Here is a 20,938-nt window from a genome sequence, read left to right as displayed (position 1 = left end):
AGCTCCATGTACCAGTATGTTTATTCCTGGTGGTGCGATCCTGGATGGAGATTTCGAAGGCAGCAGGAAGAAGAGGCAAGTTGCAACTATTTTCTGCGCTGCTGGCAGGGGCCGCCCTACGCCAGCCTTCCCTTTTGCTCCTTTTGGAAATCCCTTTGCTTCTTTCAGTCTAGGCCAGTTGCCAGATGTAGGCCCTTGCCAAGTGGAGGAAGGTGTCACGTTAAGTGCAGCAGGCCAGGAAAATACTCCTGGAAATCACTTAAGGCAGCAGGATGGAAACTTGTAGGTCACCAGTGAAAATCGCTCTTTCAGACTTAGAATAGGTCAATATGGGTAGCAAGGGAAAGGTTCTATTGGGTAACAACCAAATCCCCAGGCATTGAGAGATACAACTGTGTCAGCATGCAGACTCTCAGCTGTTTTCCTCCTTTTCTCGCTTTCCCTCTCCCTCTTCTTTCACGATCCTCACTTACTTCTCCAAATTGCCATAGCCATTGCTGTTAAGTTTTCTATGGCTAAATCATCAGTGATAGGAGAATAAACTTGAATAAACTTTGCAAGATTGGTGCAAACTCTTCAAAGGCCGAAAATCTGTCAGATCCCAAACATTAAGGCACCTGCTGCCTCCTTTGCTGGAGGTCTTGTCTCCCAGGAAAGCCACGCAAGCAAGACGACAGGCTTGCAGCACCTTAATAGCATTTAACATAGCATGTGCTTTCATGGACTAGAGTCTGCTTCATCAGATCAGAGCCATGCTTTCAGTGAGTGGCTTCTACTTCATGAAAACATATGACATAATAACATATATTAGTTGTTAAGGCGTCACAAGACTGTTATTTTTGCTATAAGAAACTCACACAGTTACTTCTCTTGGAATTTTCACAATAGCATGAGTGATACTCAGCTTTAGAGATACTCAGTTAACAAAAAGAAAACAACACATTTCAGTTTCATGTGTTGTGTTAAGGGCTTTCAATGTTCACTCTAGCCCCCAGACACTGAGATATTATACCCTTTAAAAGCCACAACATTAATAGATATGGTGTAGTATCTGACTAACTCGTGCCATTTGTACATTTTCACTTGTACAGGGGAATCCTCTTTCTGTGTCTGCCCTGCACCTTCCTCAGATCAGCTCCAGAGGGCTTGGGGAACCCCCAGAAACGATTAAGGGGGGAGCGAAAGGGGGGAAGTTATAGTGACAGAAGGGGTAGGTTGAATACCACGCATGGTATGGTATCCTATACTGTGGTTAGTTCTGCCTTCACCACTGCTTAGTGTTAGTAGCAGAGTTTGCCTGTTTGCTGGAATAGGCATATTGAAGTAACTGTTCAAAGGAGAGAAGGAACCTGAAGTCGCTGGTCTCTTGGCGGTGCCAGTAGAGTAGTCCTGCAGTGCTTTTCTTCATCCCTCTGATGTAGCCAGGTAGGATGGCTATGCTCAGAGGACACTTGATGGAGCAAGGAGCCTGGCTCCTCAGCACAGCCTAGCCTGAGGAAGGACCATGGCTCAGTGGCAGAAGGCCTGCTTTGAGCGCAGGAGGTTCCAGGTTCAACCCCGAAGGGCATTTCCAGGCAGGACTGGGAGAGACTCCTGTCTGAAATCTCAAAGAGCTAGTGCCTGAACTAGATGATCTGGTGGTCTTCCTGTGTTCCTCCCTCTCCTTGACCTGCTGACCAGTGACAGTTCAGGTAAAGGGTAGGCCACAGGAGGCTAGGGCAATGCAGCCCACCCCCAGCTCCCCCTGGGGCCAGAGTTGCAGGTCTCATTCAGAAAACATGGCCAGTTAATTTAGTTTGTTCTGTTTCTACCACTGTGCATGGTGGGCTTTTTGTGAGCTTTCTATCTCAAGATGGAAATAATCACTATGCATATCTTCTTTTTTTAAAGAAGCTCTTATGTTCATGGGAACTGGCTACACACAGGCATTTCTTTCTGCAATCTCAGAAGGTGGTCAGAAAGGAAGCCCTGATCAGGAGACTCACTGCCATGTAGAATTCCTTGACTCCTCCCCCTTGGCTTTCATTAGCAGAATAAATTACGGAAATTAAAAAAAAAATAAGAAGCACCCTCATACCAGTTCAGGTTATTTGTCTCCTTCTTCTTTGGCGATCACTCATAGCCAAGTAAGATTGTCTTCTGTGAACATGATCTTAATGGTGTGTCCATAAGTCACTGTGGAGGCCAATTCTGGATCCACACGTCCTTCCACAGTGGGGACATAGGATTTCAGGCAGGAGTTGATCACGGTGAGGGTTTGCCAAGCGTGCCTTCCTCTTAGCACATTTCTCCCTTTCATCCTGAGTTCGTGCTTCTTCAAAGTCCATGACGCCTTTGGTTAAGGCTGTGGGAATTTTGAGAGTGGCAGGAGAGGATTTATTGATTATTAATATCCTTTGTAACTCGTGCTAGCAAGTTTCTTTATACAGCAGAGTGCATTCCCCTTTTTATGCAGCAGAAAACTGGTTGCAGACTCATGTGAGCCTCTTAAGACAATAAACAATTCAATCTGGCTTGCCCAGATTAAGATATGTTCCATTATTCTTGCTAAGACCCCTTTGATCCCTCCTAAAAGAATAAAGACACAACAGTCTTATTCATAAGTAACAAAAAGTAGTTTTACTCACAGTCAGGCAGAGCACAGTGTGATCCCTGAAGGTGGGCTTTAGGCTTAAAGTTACAAACATGTACAAACCGGTTTACCCCATATGGGAGATAACCTGTGGAGACTGCTGGCTGGCAGCCGGCAGTACAGTCCAGGTGAAGCAAGAAGCAAGAAGCAGGCAAGATGAAAAAGAAGGGAAGTGGCTATGTGACTTGGCCTTTTGCCAGGTCTGGAAAGGTCACGCCCACCCACTAGTCACATGCAAAAAAGGAAGGATGCTCCAGCCGGATGTAACAGGAAGTTTGACTGGCTGGTCCAACATCCCCTGCATGCCCACGCTAATGTTGTACTTGACTGCTCCCAGTGGATTACATGCCACATCGGCTGGTCTACAGTTTGAGCCCTCACAGGCCAGTGATTTGTCCATCTAGATCAGTATAGCCCCTTGGACTGGCAGGGGCTCTCCAGGGTTTCAGGCAGAGACACCCTTTGCATTGTCTGCCTCCTGGCCCTTCTAAGTGGGGATGCCATGGGGAAGTGTCCCTTTGCACCATCCAGCCATAGCCCTGCCCATCTGCATTCAGGGTGGAGACTTCTTCCTTCCCTCACGCAACTCCGTGCAGAATGTTTGCCACCTTGCCCATTGCTTTTGTACTGTTTTTATCTTACCAAATTAAGTTCCTTCTTTTGTAGAGGTCAGACAGTCCTTGGCATAAAGAGCTTTTCTGGCTGAATTTTTAAAATCTCCCTTAAGAACTTTCCCTGCCAAAGAAGAAAGGTGGGCCCTGACCTTTTCTGTTTACATGAGGAACTCTCACAAGATGCAGGATGTCACACTGAGATGGAGGCCTCCCCCAGAGTCTCTATCTCCTTTCCCCTTCCTCAACATGTAATTCCTCCCAGCTCCCTCAGGCCATTCTGACAGGTGGTGTCCATGGTTGGCATAACAAGCCTGGTGCCTCTTCCACTCATCGCATGCTCAAAAATAAGGCAGGGGTGATCTTACACGTCACAAGCTTTTCCCTTCCAGCTGGCATCTCCATGGAAACATCCCCATCACTTACAGAGATACTTCTGAGCCTTTGCTTTATGTTTTCATGCTTTTTCCTGGTTTGTTTTCAAGGCTGCAGTATTCAGCTAAGCTTTAACCACCATAAAAATCTGGCCTGGTGCTGCTGCTGCTGTTTGGTTATGAAAACAAAAGCCTTAAGTCTTGGCTCCTTGCTCTCTTCGTCTAGCCCAGCTGACCCAAATCTTTTCTGGCAGCTTAAGGAGAGAATCCAGGATCTCCAATTCAAGCTCATCCCCGGGTCTTATTACATGCCTCTCTGCAGAGGTTTGGGGAAAGGTTCAGGAGTGCACTCTGTGCTCATGAAAGGTCCCACTGGCTTTCTTCGGGATTTCCTTCTGTTCCTAGCAAGCCACACCAACCAAGGAGAGCAATTGTGTCTCAATACCAGCAGTGCAGTGTTCATGGCCAGTTTTGTGATTCCAGCAGTGCTCTACCTACAGGCTCCCCCAACAGTGCTTCCTGGTTAGCACTAAGAAAACTTTCCTGCCTTTAGATCTGACTACCAGCAGGATATCTAGAATTCTGATTATCTGGATCCCCCCCCCCACTTTTTTTTACACAAGACAAGAGAGCCACAGCAGTGCCATTCCTGTGCCAGTCTGTGTCTCTCCCCTTGGCCCCATGACTTTTCATTGGAAATCAATTGCCTTCAAAAGTAGAACCACCAGTAAGACTATCAGCAGTACCTAGAATATCTCATGTAAACCCAGCAATATTATATTTAGTGTATTTCATAAAAAATTACTGCTTGACTGCTTAAAAAACCCTCAAAGCAGTTTACAAAAAGACTTATTGTCTTACCAATAAGAGAATCAAGAACATTTTACAATCTTCCTTTAATTTCTATGGAATGCTCCCACCTGTCAGTGTTTTAGCCAATGGGTGGTCAGAGCTGTGATTGAGAAGTGAGTTGGACACTAGGCAATGGGAATACCTAGAGCCCCAGAGAGCTTTTGTTTCCTCCAATCTTTTCCTAGTTCTGTCTTATTTTCTATTCCTTGAAATTTATCCTAGCAACCAAGATGCATCTTTTTGTGGTGGGTTTGTAGGTCCAAGATGTTATTTTCTGCAAGTACTAATACACGATAAGTGTGGGTGGATATTAAAGAATCCCACTAAAAGGCAAATGGCAAAATTTCATAAAGAGGCTTAGGTATGTCTCCTGCAGCAGCAGCCAAAGTCCCGTGCAATGGGATACATGTCTACCAGGAAGTAAGTCTTTTTGTGTTTAGTGAGGCAGCCTAGGCATTAGTTTAGGGTTGGCATTGATGGAAAACAGTGAATCACACACACAAAATGGAATTATTGTGCAACCTATTGTCAAACTTTCAGACATGGAAATAATTCCAAAAGAGAAATGTCTACTCATGAGTCACTGGAAGCAAGATATATTCCCTTTTTGGACATACAGGCAGAAACCTGATTAACATCCTGTAACTTGGAGGATAATACAGTACATATATTTTACATGTGTGCATCTTATCTCATTTTTAACATTTCTTTTCAGTTATTGCGCTCACGTACCACTTATATGGCCAATGTTGCCTTCATTGGAATTTCTTTCACTTCAGCATGCTAAGAATTACCAGCTCTTGTTTTGAAATCTTAACAGCTCTGTGTTATGGATGAAAATAGAAGCTTAAAACTTTTAACAAAATAATTTTCTCCTGATCTCTATCAGTCAAACACACACTCCTATACAGTATTGCTCTCACAGACAGACCTGAGTGGAGATCAGCAACAAAATGTTGCAGTGCATCTCCTTACCCCAAGAGGATGAGTGTTCTTGTTGAGCCTTCAGCCAGCTTAGAACAGGAGCGTTGGAGAGTTGGTGGGGCCTTGAAGAAGATGTATTATTATGGTGTTTCTGGAAATCTGAAATTTCATATAGCACAGGAAAGGGAGCTTTATAACCTCATACTATCCGTCCCCTTCCATACTGTGAACTGTCAGGTTTTTTAGACCAAATTGCTTCCCTCCACACAAACATCTTTCCTTCCCTTGCTCTTAATTTTTTTCTTCATTTCAGCTGATGGGCAATTGTTTGAACACTTTGTAGCTCATGGAAACAACAGAGCAAAAGTACTTGTTGGGCTACCTGGGTCTTTTTTCTTTGTCTTGTAACCTACAAACTGTTTTTCCCTGCACACTTTTGAAGTTTCCTCAGTTTGTGGGAACAGCCCAGAGGTCAACTCAGCTGCAGGAAAAGGCATGAAGCTAAAAGCAGCCCGTGTCCACCCCTGCAATGACAAAGGCTGCAAGGGAGGGAGTCAAGCAGCCACAACAGAGAAGCCTCCCAGAGGGACAGCAAGGGGCTGGGACATGGCAGCGAGGCCAGGCTTTGGGGCAGGGTGGGATGGGGATCCCTGTGGGGAGGTGCCTGGTTCGTGCCCCCTAAAAACTGTACGATTGACCCCCCTGCATCTTGACTTCATTTTGTGCCCTATTTCTGCGCCTTAAAGCTTTATGTCTGAACGCTTTTTTTTCCTGCCCTGGCGCTTCCCCCCATAAAAACCTGCTCTTTACCGCAGAAAACAATTCCATGGAAAACCCAGACTGCCATTTGTTCCAATTCAGCATTAAAGAGTGAGGAACGTGGCAGAGTGAAAAAAGAAACCCAAGTGCTCAGACACAGGGTGAGCCCAAGGTTTGCGCTGGAGTTAAGCAATGTTAATAATAATAATAATAATAATAATAATAATAATAATAATAATAATAATAATTTATACCCCTCCCATCTGGCTGGGTTTCCCCAGCCACTCTGGGCGGCTTCCAGCAAAAGATTAAAATACAATAATTCATCAAATATTAAAAACTTCCCTAAACAGGGCTGTCTTCAGATGTCTTCTAAAAGTCAGATAGTTGTTTATTTCCTTGACATTCTTTGACATCTGATGGGAGGGCATTCCACTGGGTGGGTTTATGAATTTGTTTGTGCAGAGCTTCTATGCCATTATCTAACATTGCCGCTATCCCAAGCTTTCCAATACATTTCCCATCACTTTTCATTCTACAAAAAGTAAGTCATTGGGGGCTTTTTTGGGAAGTGTGTTTGCATCAAATCCACTTTAGTTGTAAAACCTACATTTGCCAGTGTACAATTGACTCCTGCCGTACCTGGAAAACAGCAGCTGTCTCAAAGCAACCTGAATAAAGCAATCAGATTCCTTGCCTCCAGGATGTGCCCAGGCCAGGGAGCTGAGATCCTGGGAATGTTCATTCACTGCTCTGTGCTGTGATTTCAGGGGGATCTTCCTAGACACCATCCACCCCAAATATGAGGTGAATGGGGTGCAGCCCGTCATTGGCCAACGGACCCGGCTGAGCAAGGGAGATATTGCCCAGGCACGCAAGCTCTATAAATGCCCCGGTAAGTATTGCTGGCTGTACACCATGCAAGTAGAAATCCAGGGCTTTGCGACTGCCTCCAATACTGAATGTTTATTTATTGCTAAATTTATATTCTGAACTGGCCAGGGGGTTTGCAGTCCTAGGGGTTTCCCAGACAATATGCTTCTAGCTGTACCCCAACCCACCCAGCATGAAATAGCACAATTGTTGCTTAAGTGACCCAAACATTTTTCCTCAGGAAATGCTACTCTTTTGAGGATCTCTCATTTTTTCTCATCCCTCATACTACAAGATGATATCATTCTTTCCCCAGTTAGAGAAGCCATTGCTATTTGGCATGCAGTCCTGAATGTGGCCTCCTGAGTTGTGCCCCTGTGACATCACTGATGGTCAGGAACACAACCTGGACCATGTTGCGACCACAGAACCGTTTGTCAGGTTGCAAAACATGAGACTCTCACAGGAGCAAAAAGGGGTTAATCTGAAGACAAAAGTGGAGAAGCACTTTACACAGGGATATAACTTATTAATTTATATTTGAGAGAAAGGGGGGTTATTTCATGTAAGTCAATCAAATGCATAACATTACAAAAACACAATGTAACCTATTTAGTGCTCAGGTCTGATCTGGCAGTTTTTGCTTCTCAAGATTCAGGGGTTGTTGTTTGTTGTTGTTGTTGTTGTTGTTGTTGTTGTTTTCTTCCTCCTGCGTTTCCTTAGTCTGGGACTCACACAGATATCCCTCAGGCAGCTCTTTCCTTCGGACTTTCTCCCTTCTCCCTTACCCTTTTTCCAGCTGATTGCATAGCTGCCAAGTTTTCCCTTTTCTCGCGAGGAAGCCTATTCAGCATAAGGGAAAATCCCTTTAAAAAAGGGATAACTTGGCAGCTATGGCTGATTGTAACCTGCACCCCCAATGTAAATTACAGAGAGAAGAATTGGAAGTCAACATAGGGAGCAATTTAATGATTGTTTAATTTAAATTTTTGTTCTTTTTCTTTTCTTTTTCTATTGTAAATGATTTTTGTATGTAGAATGGTTTTTTTTGTAAACATGTTGTGTGTTAATGTTTTTAAAGAAAGAAACTAATAAAAATTTAATTTTAAAACCTGCACCCCCAAAATAAACTAATCTCCCCACAAAAGACACTTATCAAAATTCTCTATTTCCTTAGCCCTCACTCAGCTCAACTTAATCAAGCTGTGGGCTTTTTGTTCCTCAATATTGTTTTGTCTTAATCTAATCCTGGTCTGCCATAGCCCTGTGTGAGCCCCCCCCCCCAGCTGAATTGCTTTCTCCCAGTCAAAGGAGGAACTAACTAGGGGCAGCAGTTAGGACATCTGAAACATGGCAGGGCAGGAGTCACTTTGAGGGGGTTCCCTCATGAATTCAGGGTAGAAAGGATAAGAAATGGCTTAATCTGAACAAGTCACAAACGTTGAGGAGAGGTTCTGGCAAATTGCCAGGATGTGCATTTTTCTCCCCAGAATTGGCTGGCATGGTATTCCCTGTGTGCTTTGTGGAACGGGTTTTTGTGTTAGGTCAAGAGCAGCATCTAGCTTTTGTTAAGTAGTAATGTTAACATCTTTGTATTTAAAAGGTATTTCTGTGGTCGATGTTACTCGGTGGGACAAACCTGTTGTGAGAAAAGGTTAATTGGTGGGAATGGCACAGTGGATGAAGTGAGAATGAGTGACAGGGAGGTGGATGTGTGAGGGACAGAAGAGGACTGGGGGGAGGAGATGAGAAGTATGTGGAATGTTTTGATTTATTTATTACAAATAAAACTGAGGTGGGATGTCTGTCTGCCAGGGGTTCTTTAGCTGTGATTCTTGCATGGCAGGGATTGGACTAGATGACCCTTGGGGTGCCTACAATTCTAGGATTCTTTGAGTATGCTGAATCACATCCTGCCATTGTAATCCAAAATTGTGTCAGGAGGGGGTGGGAAGACAGTAGTTCCAGGGTTTATAGTTAGAAAATGGTTCAACAGACTGATTTGAAACTTGGCAGCATAAGGAAGATAAGGTCCATGACAAACTTGGGAGAAAGGAGAAGAAATGGCTTATCTGGAGTATTTATTTAACAGGTTATTCTGGCACAAATCAGAGACATGTGGAGGGAGGGGAAAGTGCCCCTTCACCGCCTTCACTGGTTCTGATTTGAAAGAGAGGTAGAGCTGGGTATCATCCGCATACTGATGAACACCCAGCCCAAACCCCCTGATGATCCCTCCCAGCGGCTGCATGTAGATGTTAAAAAGCATGGGGGAGAGGACAGAACCCTGAGGGACCCCACAAGTGAGAGCCCAGGGGTCTGAACACTCATCCCCCACCACCACTCTCTGAACACGGCCCAGGAGGAAGGAGCGGAACCACTGTATGACAGTGCCCCCAGCTCCCAACCCCTCTAGACGGTCCAGAAGGATGTTATGGTTGATGGTGTCAAAAGCCGCTGAGAGATCCAGCAGAACTAGGAAACAGCTCTCACCTTTGTCCCTAGCCCGCCGGAGATCATCGACCAGTGCGACCAAGGCAGTTTCAGTCCCATGATGAGGCCTGAATCCTGACTGGAAGGGATCCAAATGGTCCGCTTCTTCCAGGCGTGCCTGGAGTTGTTCAGCAACCACTCGCTCAATCACCTTGCCCAAGAATGGAAGATTTGAGACTGGGCGATAGTTGGCCATATTGGCCGCATCTAAAGATGGTTTTTTAAGAAGCGGTTTAATAACCGTCTCTTTCAGCGGGTCTGGGAAGGCTCCCTCACAGAGAGAAGCATTCACCAACCTGCGAAGCCCATCGCCCAGCCCTTCCTGGCTAGCTTTTATAAGCCAGGATGGGCAAGGGTCAAGGAGACAGGTGGTTGGTTTCACTCGTCCAAGCAGCCTGTCCACATCCTCAGAGGTAACAGATTGGAATTGATCCCACGCAACTGGACCAGACAGGACTCTAGCACTCTCCCGCCTCGGCCCTACTCCCACGGTGGAGTCTACCTCTTCCCAAATCTGAGCAACTTTATATGCAAAAAACTTTGCAAAGTTGTTGCAGGAGATCATACTGGGCCCCGATGGAGCAGGTGGTTCCACTAAACTGCAAACCACCTGAAAAAGTCTGCTGCTGTTCTCCGAAGATGCAATAGAGGCGGCGAAGAAAGTCTTCTTCGCTGTCGCTACCGCCACTTGGTAGGCTCAACATTGAGCTCTAACCCGTGTCCGGTCAGCTTCAGAATGAGTTATCCGCCACCAGCGCTCTAGCCGTCTCAGTGATTGTTTCATTGCCCTCAGATCCGTGGAAAACCATGGGGCTGTCCGGGCTCCATGCAACCGCTGTCTGGGAGAGGGGGCTTCGGAGCCAAACAGTCTATAGAAGGGGTCCCCAGACTTACCCAGCTTTGGGCCGGTGCGCGCCGCACCGATCGCGCGGAGGGCGGGGGTGTGCGCGCCCGTGCGCATGCGCACACACACTTACTGGCGCGGTGGCGCGCTTCCAGGTCAGAAAAAGCACCGGAAATCATTTGTGCACATGCGTATGGGCTCCCCCCGACCCGGGAGTGCACCGGAAATGACCTCTTCTGGGTCGTGAGAGGCCCATACGCATGCGCACAAACGGATTTCGGCGCTTTTTTCCGACTTGGAAGAGCGCCGCCGCGCTGCGTGCCAAAAGAGCGGGCAGTGGCAGTGGGCGGCGGGGGTCGTCGCGGGCCGGATTGGGAGGCCAATTGGGCCGCATCTGGCCCGCGGGCCGTAGTCTGGGGACCCCTGGTCTATAGCCCTGGTTAACTCTACATTCCAGCGGGCCACCAGGGAATCGGCTGAAAGGTCATCAACATGGGATAAAGCATCCCCTACCACTCTCTGAAAACCATTTGGGTCCATTAAGTGGCGGGGGCGGACCATCCGAATTGGTCCCACCTCCCTGCAGATGTGTTGGGGTGAGTGGGGGCATGCATATTGGGAAGGGCTTGGGAAGGTCCTTTGTCTCCCCCCCCTCTTTTTCCTCCCCTCCACAACTTGGAGAACAATTAGAACTGGCAGAGAGATCAGACTCCCCCCTCCCCATCCTCTTTGGATACAGGTGTTTCATCTCAAGCACCAAAACATCTAAATAAATTAGCCACTTAATAGGCATAAGATACATTGCAGGTTGTGGGTGATATTTCTTTCTATTTCCATTGAGTTTCTCATTTTTAATTTCAAGTTTGCTGATCAGAGAGTTGTAGACCTAGTCTTCTCAAAGTCAAGGTCCCTTCCAACTCTCTTATTCTGTGCCGGTGGCATTCGTTCCCTGTTGGCACTTGAAACATGGAATCGTAACTTCACTTGCACAATATCTTCAGTTGCCTAGATGCCAGGCGTCTATCACTGTGAACAGACAAATCTGGGACTTCAGTCCTCCCTGCGTCACTGACAGCCATCCAGCTCCAAGGGAGCAATGAAACTGGAACTAATCACAATGCAAGATGCCATGCCATGTCTGTATTGCCTGGAGAGCAGGTCTGATAAGGGTGTGCCCTTTAACAGCTACCATTTCCTGGCATTTTGGAGCTTGAGTGAACATGGAAAGCCCTTGACAAAAATGTTGGACCAAAAGCTTATTTTGTTAATTGGCTCCTATATTATACTCTTCTCCATATTTCTAGTTCTGTATATTTTACATTTTCTGAAACATGTCAGATAATTCCTAATTATTCCTATCTATGGTCTGGCTACTGATCCTTCCCCTTATTTTGCCACAACTGTCCACAGTGAGGCAACTGGGGAGTTACAGTGGAAGGAAATTCATTGCTTCCAGTCTGGTGACATCAGCTTGTTGCGACTGGACTAAGCTAAGCCTGGAATGTCCTGGCCCTTCCGTTGCTTGTTATAATCCCCCCCAGGGTCTGACCTCATGCTCCAGTCTGCACTCTTCCCATTGCTTTATGAATGGAAACATCAGGACATAACACGGGAGCCTGGGCTGGAAGGATGGCTCCCACCTTCACCAAGGCTTTGGAGACCCTCCCATCTACGCCAGCTCTGGCTCTGGAAACCGAACAGATGTCAGAACAGAAGGCCAGGGACCATGAGCCAAAGACAAGCAGGGGGAGTGTGTGAAACTTTTGCTTCCTGTTTGACTCCCAAGGCCTGATCTGGCTTGGAGCTCCCCAGCATCCATCCCCTACTGGGTGTCTGTTTCTGTGGAGAGGACAAAGCCTTGTAAACAGAATGGAGTCGTTTCTCTAGTGAGGAACGCAGCAGTTGCAGCACAATCTTTTCTGAATGGGAAAGTGAGCCAGCAAGAAGGGCAGTGAGAATGAGCAAAAGAGAGGAATTGGCAGGAAATGTTTAGAGAGGAGCAGGACGAAACAACTGGGAGGACAGTGAAGAGTGAGTTTGGGGGCGGGGGGAGGCATTAGCAGCAGAACCTAGCATCAAAGTCCTCGCATGCCTGTTTCCCAACTTTCTTTCTCCATATACAAGCTGCCCATCTCCTTTTCCCCTTGCTTTTTTGTCTTTATCGGATGCTTCAGCTGTAAGAAATCTTTCTGAATTTTTGTGGCAGTTGCAAAGCAGCAGTGTGAAAAGGGCGAGAAGAGAACTGAGCTGAGTACCAGGCAACAGAAGGCTTGGGCTGTGGGGTCCTGGCCCCATAGCATATCATGGAGATACACACTTCGTCTCAGTTGCTTAACCAGCATTCTCCACTCAGCACCCATGCAACTGATGCTGCTGTGAGTCAGATGCTCACAGAAGGTACCTTCACATGTTAGGAGGAAGTGCCAGAAGAAGACTCCTGAGTGATTTGTGCTTCCTTTTTTGGCACCTTCAGGGTAACATGTGGCTGCTTTATTGGGCCCTGCATGTTGGCCTGGATTCCCAAACTGCAGCGGAAAGGAAATGCACAGAAACTGCAGGCACTTGGCTCACTCCCAGCTGTCTTGTACCTGGTGGAAAGATGATATGGCTGCAGTCCCAAGCTTGCATGTGCTGGAAATGTGTGCGCACACTGAGGATTTACCCCTGCAGCAACTTCAGCATGGCTTGCTCATACAAGCCATCAGATCATTTCTTAGCTCCCCCCAACCTTTCTTGCTGGCATAGGCAAATGAAGCAGCCGGCATCCTCTTCGATTTCTGGGGACTGTTGCTTACATGCGTGTAATAGGTGGGTTGATGAAGGCTAGGACTTGAAAAGCTGTCAACATAAGCTTGAGAACACATGAGCTGCATACTATTCTGGTGCCTGGTGATTTTCCAAGATGGAAGGAAATTTCAAGAGCAGCTTCACCTTTTAAAGGAAGAACAAGTGAGTGGTACTCCTGAAGTGCAGAAGAAACTCATCCATCTCCACGAAGCAGTGTGGCCAAATAGCAATGCTGCCTTTGTGGACTGGAATATGCACAAGATCTTACTCGTCAGTTAGTATTCCAGGAGAACTATACTGCATTCAGCTCTAGCTAGCAGCAAACTTGCCCCTTGAACAGAGTGACAAGATAACTTGCTAGAGGAGAGCAAGGCAAGAAGGATGTGCCTGCCGTCCTCATTTGCCAGCCTCTCAGTTTGCGGGGCTCCCTCAGAATGTCCGTACTTGGAGGTGTCTGATACTCCAGATCATTCCATAACCAAAGAAGGACCGAGTAGAACAGGTGGAAGAGCACCTAATGTTTGCCATTAGGAACTGCTTCAGCTACAACATTTTGCACCGCTTTGTCAAACGCTGCCAGAAGTATTTGGCCATGGGGCTGGAGAGTCAATAACAGCAGGTTAAAAACACACCACCCTCTTTGCTTTTATAAGTACTCAGGCTGAGAACTTCATGACTTTTTGGCACTTGGAACACTAAAGCCATCCCTTCCTAATGTTAAACTCTAGTAGGCATAGGGGACCATTTGACACTCAGGAGTCCTTGCTCAATAGTATTCTCTTTGGCCTTGGCAATGAGACTCTGTTGATGTGGCACTCAGGCAGGTGTGCCAACTCTAGGGGGTGGAGGTGTCGTCAGCCCTCTCAATACCCCCCCCCAATGAAGGGGCAGAGGAGGCTGAACCACTGAGCATGGCGCAGCATAATAGTCAGGCTTCTCCCAAGTGCAAGAGAGGACCAGCTGTGGCCATTGAAACTGCGGCCCTGGACAAGGCCTCCTCCTGACAACACACATGCAATGTTACAGGCATGCGGCGCACATTGTGTACCACGCCACTTCCCCCCATCTTCATCGCAAGGTGGCGTCTCTGCACACAGGAGAATACAAATGACTCACATTTTATCTCTCCACACTTTCCTCAAGTCTGGAGGTACATTTTGCTCCCCTAGAGAGATGCTTGTGTTGGGGAGATTCATTCCCCGTCTGCAGTCATAGGTTTATTGTATATCATATGACTGTATTTGTTTTCATTCCACAGAGTGGATGTGACGTAGACAGGATGTTTGTCTTACTGTGTTCCTAAGTGGGACTGTTGTTCCTTTGTTCTTTCTCTTTACTGCCTGTGATGCTAGAGAGAGGGAGCCATGATGAAGAGCTCCGAGTCTGTTTATATGTAAATAAACTAGCTTAGCCAGAATGCTGTGCTACTGAGTCTGTTTCGCAACTGCGCAAACCTCTGCAGATGTGGAAGGTGTGCTGGTGCTTCATCACACCAGTCACTGTGATGTTCGGGCTGAAGAACACTCCAGAAGCTCCTGAACGATCTCCCAGGAGGGAGGGAACATGCCAGTCGGGTATGTGTCTCTGCCATGGCCTTACTCACGAGTAGGCACCCTCGTTGGACATGCTGACAGCTTGTTCATGAGATGCAGAAGTGTGGTCAGACAAGACATGAGTCAGTTGCAGGTCATCTCAGTGTCATGTCTTAAGCCGTCCTGTGAGAACTTGCAGTGAAATTCCCCAAACTTCTTGGAACTCCCCACAGCCCTGGGATTACAAATGCAATAAACGTCACTGGTCCAAAGGTCATGGCCAAAACATGATAAAACTGGGGGTGTACAGTTTCCTGAGAAGTGAACTATCTAGGTTGCTTGCCTGGCAGTTTTTCAGTTAAAATTAAATTTTGTGCAGAGTGCTCTCATGCCTTTCTTCCCTTCGGGGATGAAAACTAATCGACCCAAGACAGTTTAAAAACAACAAGGTTTTGTAAAGGCATTTTGTCTCTGGTCAGTAAGATTCTTTAAAATTTATGGTTTCTTGTTAAGAGAAAGTTTTATTTTTTTCAAACTGCTCACAAGGGAGAATTTTTGTTAAGGATAAGTAATTGTCATGAAGGTACAGATAGGCTCAAGTCAATTTTTAAAATATGCATCTGTAAACATTATTTTTTATTTTTGTGTCAACATACCCATGAAATAAAACAGATCACCTGCAGATCATGAGTTTAATACTTCCTTCTTCCAAATGTAATCTGGTTGTGGCAGGGGTGGGGGAACACCAATCCATAGCCATGGATCAAGCCAAAACCCCAGCAGAAACTCACCCTCCCCAGAATTCCCACAGGGAGGGTTGCAGGGTCAGTGCAGTTTCATCAGTTTCTTCACGGGGAAAACCCAACAGCCCTTGTTAGCTTCAATGGACCAAGCACCACCAAGTCTCCCCATAACTGCTGCTAATATTTAGGCCCTGGCCTCTTAGTCAGACTCTGTTTGAGCCTAATTCTTGGCATTTCTGAGGCAACTTGACATCGTTCTTGTCCAGGAGGGTCAGCCAGGCCATCCAAGACACCAATAACACCACATGGAGATGTGGGACCTGTTTAGAGTGGGGAAAGTAGCTGGTTCTAGAAAGGGTGCTTATTTCACCCATCTGTCATCCTCTTGACAGCCTCACTTTCTTGTCCTCTTGTAGTCTTTTCTGCTTCAGAGTCACCCCAGGCCAACCTTGCTGCTTCTTCTCCAGGCGTTGCCACCACCCCTGTGGGCCTTTGCTCTCTTCCCACCTGTAGGATCTTGTGTGAGTTGGGCTGGGTGATGGACAAGTTGTGAATCCTCAAGGAGCACACTGTGAGCGGGGTTCCCAGGCTGCAGGGATTTCAGCACAGGAGGAAGGAGGTTAGTCCAAGGCAATCCCCATGGATCCCTCACACAGAATCTTCTGCAAGAGCTGCCAGTTTCTAATGCAATAAAATGTTCCCATGACGAATGAGACAAGACCATTAAAGGCTGGATCTGCCTTGTAAAGCCAAATGGTCATAAGAAAAAAATCCCATATGAACCTACCCTACAGAGTCGCTTCTTTTGGTGTGGAGCGGCTGGCGCTCTGTGTTGGCCCTAAGAGTGTCCCCACTCACTCGTAGACTTGATCACTTAGCTTTTTGACAAATGGGTAAGTTTCAACAATTCCAGGCCTGGGAACCTAGGGGAGTCCATTGTTTTGCTGACAAAAGAGGTTCTCTGCAAGAAGCTGGAGGTGCTGACACCTACCGTAGTTGGTTTCTGCTAATCCAGGTGTGCTCTTTTTGCAGCTCACTTCATCTGCAGCCGTTTCCTCCGTTATGAGCCAGTCTTTGAAATCTGACCTGCCCTTAGCTCTGCTACTACTGGCCAGTGATATATATGCTGTGGATCTGGTGCTCTTCTGGTTGACAATGGCACAGTTGATCATTGCTCAGCGTTGGAGATCTGCTTCAAAGCTACTAAGGGAGGCCAGGATAAATAACATCTGGAATGTAGTCCTATCAGAACATCTCGTGCAACTTAGGAGGGTAGTAAGAGACTTCTCTTAGAGGGAAGCCTGGCTCCTTTTCTTTGTTCCTTAACAAGGACCAGCCCTCCCTTTCTCTTCCTGTAACCCAGGTCTCCATGTGCAAAGGCTATATGGTGGCCTCCTAGATGCAAGGGCTGCTCTGAGTATGACACCAGAGTATGACAGGCGAGCTTCTCTGTGTGTCAAGCTTCTTGAAACACTTCTGCAGAAGTGCAACCCCCCCCCAAAAAAAAGAGGCATAAGGAGAGCTATCCCAAAATTACTTTGAATTCTGTGACTGATCTAAAGTAAGGTACATGTGTACAGGACTTCAGCCTCACTGCTCCCGCTTGTCATGGGGAAAAGGAAGAATTTACTGTTTTATTCCTTCTATTGCTCCTGTCACATTTACAGTTCCTATTGCTGTTTCTTTACTCTTCTTGTTTTGTTTTTTAATGTAGATGTTGTGTTGTATTTGGATATATTGTTAATGGGTTTATTGATTATGTCTCCCTTGGTGGCTAGATAGGAGGCAGTAGAGTAGGAGGCTCCCAAATGAATAAATTCCACGTGGCACAGAAACACTACCTTCCCTGGCCAGCTGAATTTCTATGTACAACAGCCCTCTCTGGTTTCCAACCTCCCTAGACAGGAGAATAAAGGGTGTCAGAGCTAGTCTTGTGTGTTCTATGTAGTTAGCCCCACATTCATATATATATAAATATAAAGATTCTCAAAATTGCTGGATCTTGCTGCCACTAATTATGTTGTTTTCAACCAAGTATGTGTCGCCCAGGGGCATAAAGGCAAGAAAGCTCTTGGTGTGCAATGAACAATTTTGCCTTTTACTCCAGGGCTGTTTCCTTCCCCCTTTTTGAGACCTTCTGGGTGTACCCATGAGAATGGGTATCTTAGCTCCCCATCAGCTCCTAAGCAAAGCCTAGGAGCATGTGGCTTCCAGATGGCTGGGCTGGGCTGGGTCCAGGTGGTACTGAGCAAAGAGATTTGTCATGGTCCCAGCTGGCAAGTGAACTGCCTGGAGGAAGGGTGACGTGGCAGTGTTGGGAATTGACCCCTCGCCCCGTGCCTGGATGGAAGAAGGGGGCAGGAGGCCAGTTGCGGGCACTGCCACTGGGTCTTTGCCCTTTGGCAGGCCAGCTTTCGCTGTCATTTGGATGTTTTTAAGAGCTGGCTAGGAACATGGCTCTGGCAGGCTGGCGTGGCAGGGAAGGATGAGGGGGGGGGGAGAGACCTTGTTTCTTAAAGGATCCAGGATCCCCTGGTGCTTTGCTGCAGAAGGAGGGAGAGCAGCAACAAGAGAGAACATGAAAACTCTTGTAAAGGTTTAGATTGCCTGCGCTAAGGCCCCAACTTTCGTCACTGTGGCAACATGGCATAAGATTTGGTTTCCATAGCTACCTTCACAGCTGCAGAACAAGCTATAGATACTTTGGGGAAAGAGAAGGGGGGTTATCCGGAATGAGCCAATTTCGCAGGGAAAACAGGAATTTATCCTGTGGGGTATAGTTGCTTAGGAGAAAAAGCAGGAGTGTGAGTGCTATATTCTGCAGTCTGGTCCCCTCCACAGGAGCTTCAAATGGGTCACGACATAGACTTCAACAATGTTGTTCCTTTTTTATTTTTAAAGCAAGCTGCTAGTCCCTAAGGCTCAAAGATATGTCCCCAGTGTCTGGAGAAATCTAGAATCCAGAGGGAGATGTGATGACCAGGATTTACAGCAGTATGGCTTCCGTGTCGTGTACACTTCTTTGTTCTTTCCCATGACTAGCAGAGGAAATTATGCAAAACAAACATGTCCTTAAATTGCATAATATACACATGCTGCAGGATAATGTTTTTCTTTTTGGAGAAATGGTTTAAGCATGGCAGAGGATTTTGATTGGGGAAAAGGGGAAGGGGAAAAAATGCAACCTTAATTTTATGGTCATGTCTAGATGTTCGTGTCTCATCCCCATTCTTGCAGCTGAGCACTGTGCTGAGCAAACCAGGTGCATAGGAAGTATCCCAGAAAAGGGTGGGTGCTTTCCCCCCTCCAGGGTATGCAGAACACTCTCCTGGACTATGGAAGCAGCATGTCTAGTCCCTGAAATAAGAGCCATCTGGTTGTGCTGAAGGTGTTTGTTTAGGGGATAACATTGGGTGGGCAAGTTTACAGCTGTTTTCTAACCGCTTTATTATGTGCTTTCTTTTCTCTCCTTCCGGCCGCCACCTCCAGCTTGTGGAGCAACCCTGCAGGACAGTCAAGGGAACTTCTCCTCCCCCGAGTTTCCCAATGGGTACTCTGCACACATGCACTGCATCTGGAGGATATCCGTCACCCCAGGGGAGAAGGTAGCTGCCGCTCCACCCATCTCACAACCCCTGGCCCCTCCCGCTCCTGGTTTCAACTCATTGCCATTATGGAGGCTAGGACAGTGTTTCCCAACCTTGTGCCTCCAGCTGTTTTTGTACTACAGCTCCCATCATCCCTAGCTAGCAAGACCAGTGGTCAGGAATGATGGGAATTGTAGTCCGAAAACAGCTGGAGGCACAAGGTTCGGAAACACTGGGCTAGGATATATGGAAGTGATCGTTACCAATCTCATGTTGTGGGCTGAGCAGGGGCAGAGGAGGCGGGGGCGGGGGGGCAGTCCGCCCCAGGTACTGCCCTGGAGGGGGTGTCACTTGGGGCCGCGCCCCCGCCCCTCACCTCTGCACAGCAGCCTGAAAAGAAAAAAAAGCTGCAGGCGTGCCTGCTGAAATCGCTGCGTGGGTGCCTGCTAGGGGGGGGTGGCACTCGGGGCCGCGCCCCCGCCCCGCAATCAGCGCCTAAGCCTGGACCATTTAGGCTCCGTTTAGAAGGCGGGGGGCGATCCCCCTCTACCTAACATGCGTGCACAGCATCCCGCTGCACATGCGTACAACGTAGAGGGGATCGCCCCCCCCCGCGACTTCTAAATGGAGCCTAAACGGAGCGTCCAGGCTCCAGATAGTTAGCCCACTGGTGCGGCGGGCTGCCGCGCCAGAAGTTGTGAGGGGGCACGATCCCCCTCTACCTAGCACGCGTGCGCAGTGGGATGCGTGCGCACGCATGCTAGCTAGAGGGGGGCGTGATCCCCCTCTACGTAGTGACGCATGCATCATTACATAGCGACGGCGCGCCCTCGGGGGTGTGGCAATTTGCCGCCCCGGGTGTCGCGGCGCCTTGCTACGCCCCTGGGGCTGAGCTTTCTTATCCTTTGAATCCACATCCCACAACAGGAAGGCAGGATGGGATCAGCCAACTGAAGTTTGATCTGGGTGTGTGAGTGAAGGCTTGTTCTCCCCTTCTTGTGCACTGTCTTCCTCCTTTGACCCCATCTTAACACTGCTTCTGAAGTAACATTTCCCTTAGTTGTGAAAACTAGGACATTTGAATGTTGTGCTGCTGGAAAGTAAAGTTATCAGATGCATGCTATGAGGAGAAGACTCCAGCTTTGTGAGGGGCCTTTCATGGTATTACAAAGATGCATTTGCAGGACCAGAGCAGGGAAACAAAAAGATAGAAACTCGATTTCTTTCTCTTGTTTACTCAGCTATTTGTGAGGTTTGCAGACAATAACAAAATTTTCCCATCATCTGTTAACCTTTACAATATCCGTGTCTCTAATACCGCTCTCTTAAGCTGTAGGTTTATCTCTGTTTCCAATGACTTGAAATAGAGAGTGATACTTCATGTCAAGCAAAGTGTGAGCTGGACTCAGGCACAAATTTGGGGCCATTTCCAGACTTATGAGCCTAAATGACTGCTATCTTTGGATCAACATTGTCTGCAATTGTTTTCCACAGTTGCAAAAGGACACATGATTTCAGCAGTCAGAGCTTGAAGTTGTCGGGTTTTTTGTGCTTCTGGAGCTATTCTGGGGGGGTCTAAAAGCATCTCAAAAGTGCAGATCCAGAGTAATAATAGGTGAAATCTGAACCAGTGCCAATGACCTGTTGGCCTCTTCAGTATTGCTCACAGCATGGCCACATTTTTAATGGCGCTTGCTTGTGCACTTTAAAAGCAGCCTGAATTACATACAGCATGACACATTTCTGCTAAATGAAGAGGTGACAGCCCTAACTTGGTAAGGAATGGGACAGAGTTTAAGAAGGACTAAGTTCTGGGACCTGAGGGAGCTGAGCACCAGCTCCAATAATCTGGAAGCAGAGATGTAGTCCCAAACAGGCAGGGGCAAAGACAGATTATCATCAGTGGTGCAATTGGAGCCTTTGCACC

At 47.2% G+C, this 20,938-nt stretch overlaps 1 protein-coding gene across 8 annotated transcripts in view; it reads left to right on the top strand.

Moving 5' to 3' along the window:
* The window catches only part of BMP1 (bone morphogenetic protein 1), a 132,691-nt gene that overhangs the window by 80,454 nt on the left and 31,299 nt on the right, over positions 1 to 20,938 (top strand). For all 8 annotated transcript variants that reach the window (XR_004693973.2, XM_035138994.2, XM_035138993.2 and 5 more), the window contains 2 exons: positions 6,923 to 7,047; positions 18,914 to 19,029. Coding sequence is in view for 7 of the 8 variants with exons in the window: in XM_035138994.2 (XP_034994885.1) it covers positions 6,923 to 7,047; positions 18,914 to 19,029 (241 nt within the window). In the remaining variant the exon portion in view is untranslated. The remainder of the gene's footprint in view (positions 1 to 6,922; positions 7,048 to 18,913; positions 19,030 to 20,938) is intronic.

The sequence above is a fragment of the Zootoca vivipara genome, chromosome 15 (assembly GCF_963506605.1).
Source record: "Zootoca vivipara chromosome 15, rZooViv1.1, whole genome shotgun sequence".
Lineage (NCBI taxonomy): Eukaryota > Metazoa > Chordata > Lepidosauria > Squamata > Lacertidae > Zootoca > Zootoca vivipara.
The sequence above is the reverse complement of the archived record's forward strand: the minus strand, read 5'-3'. Positions and strand labels throughout refer to the sequence as shown.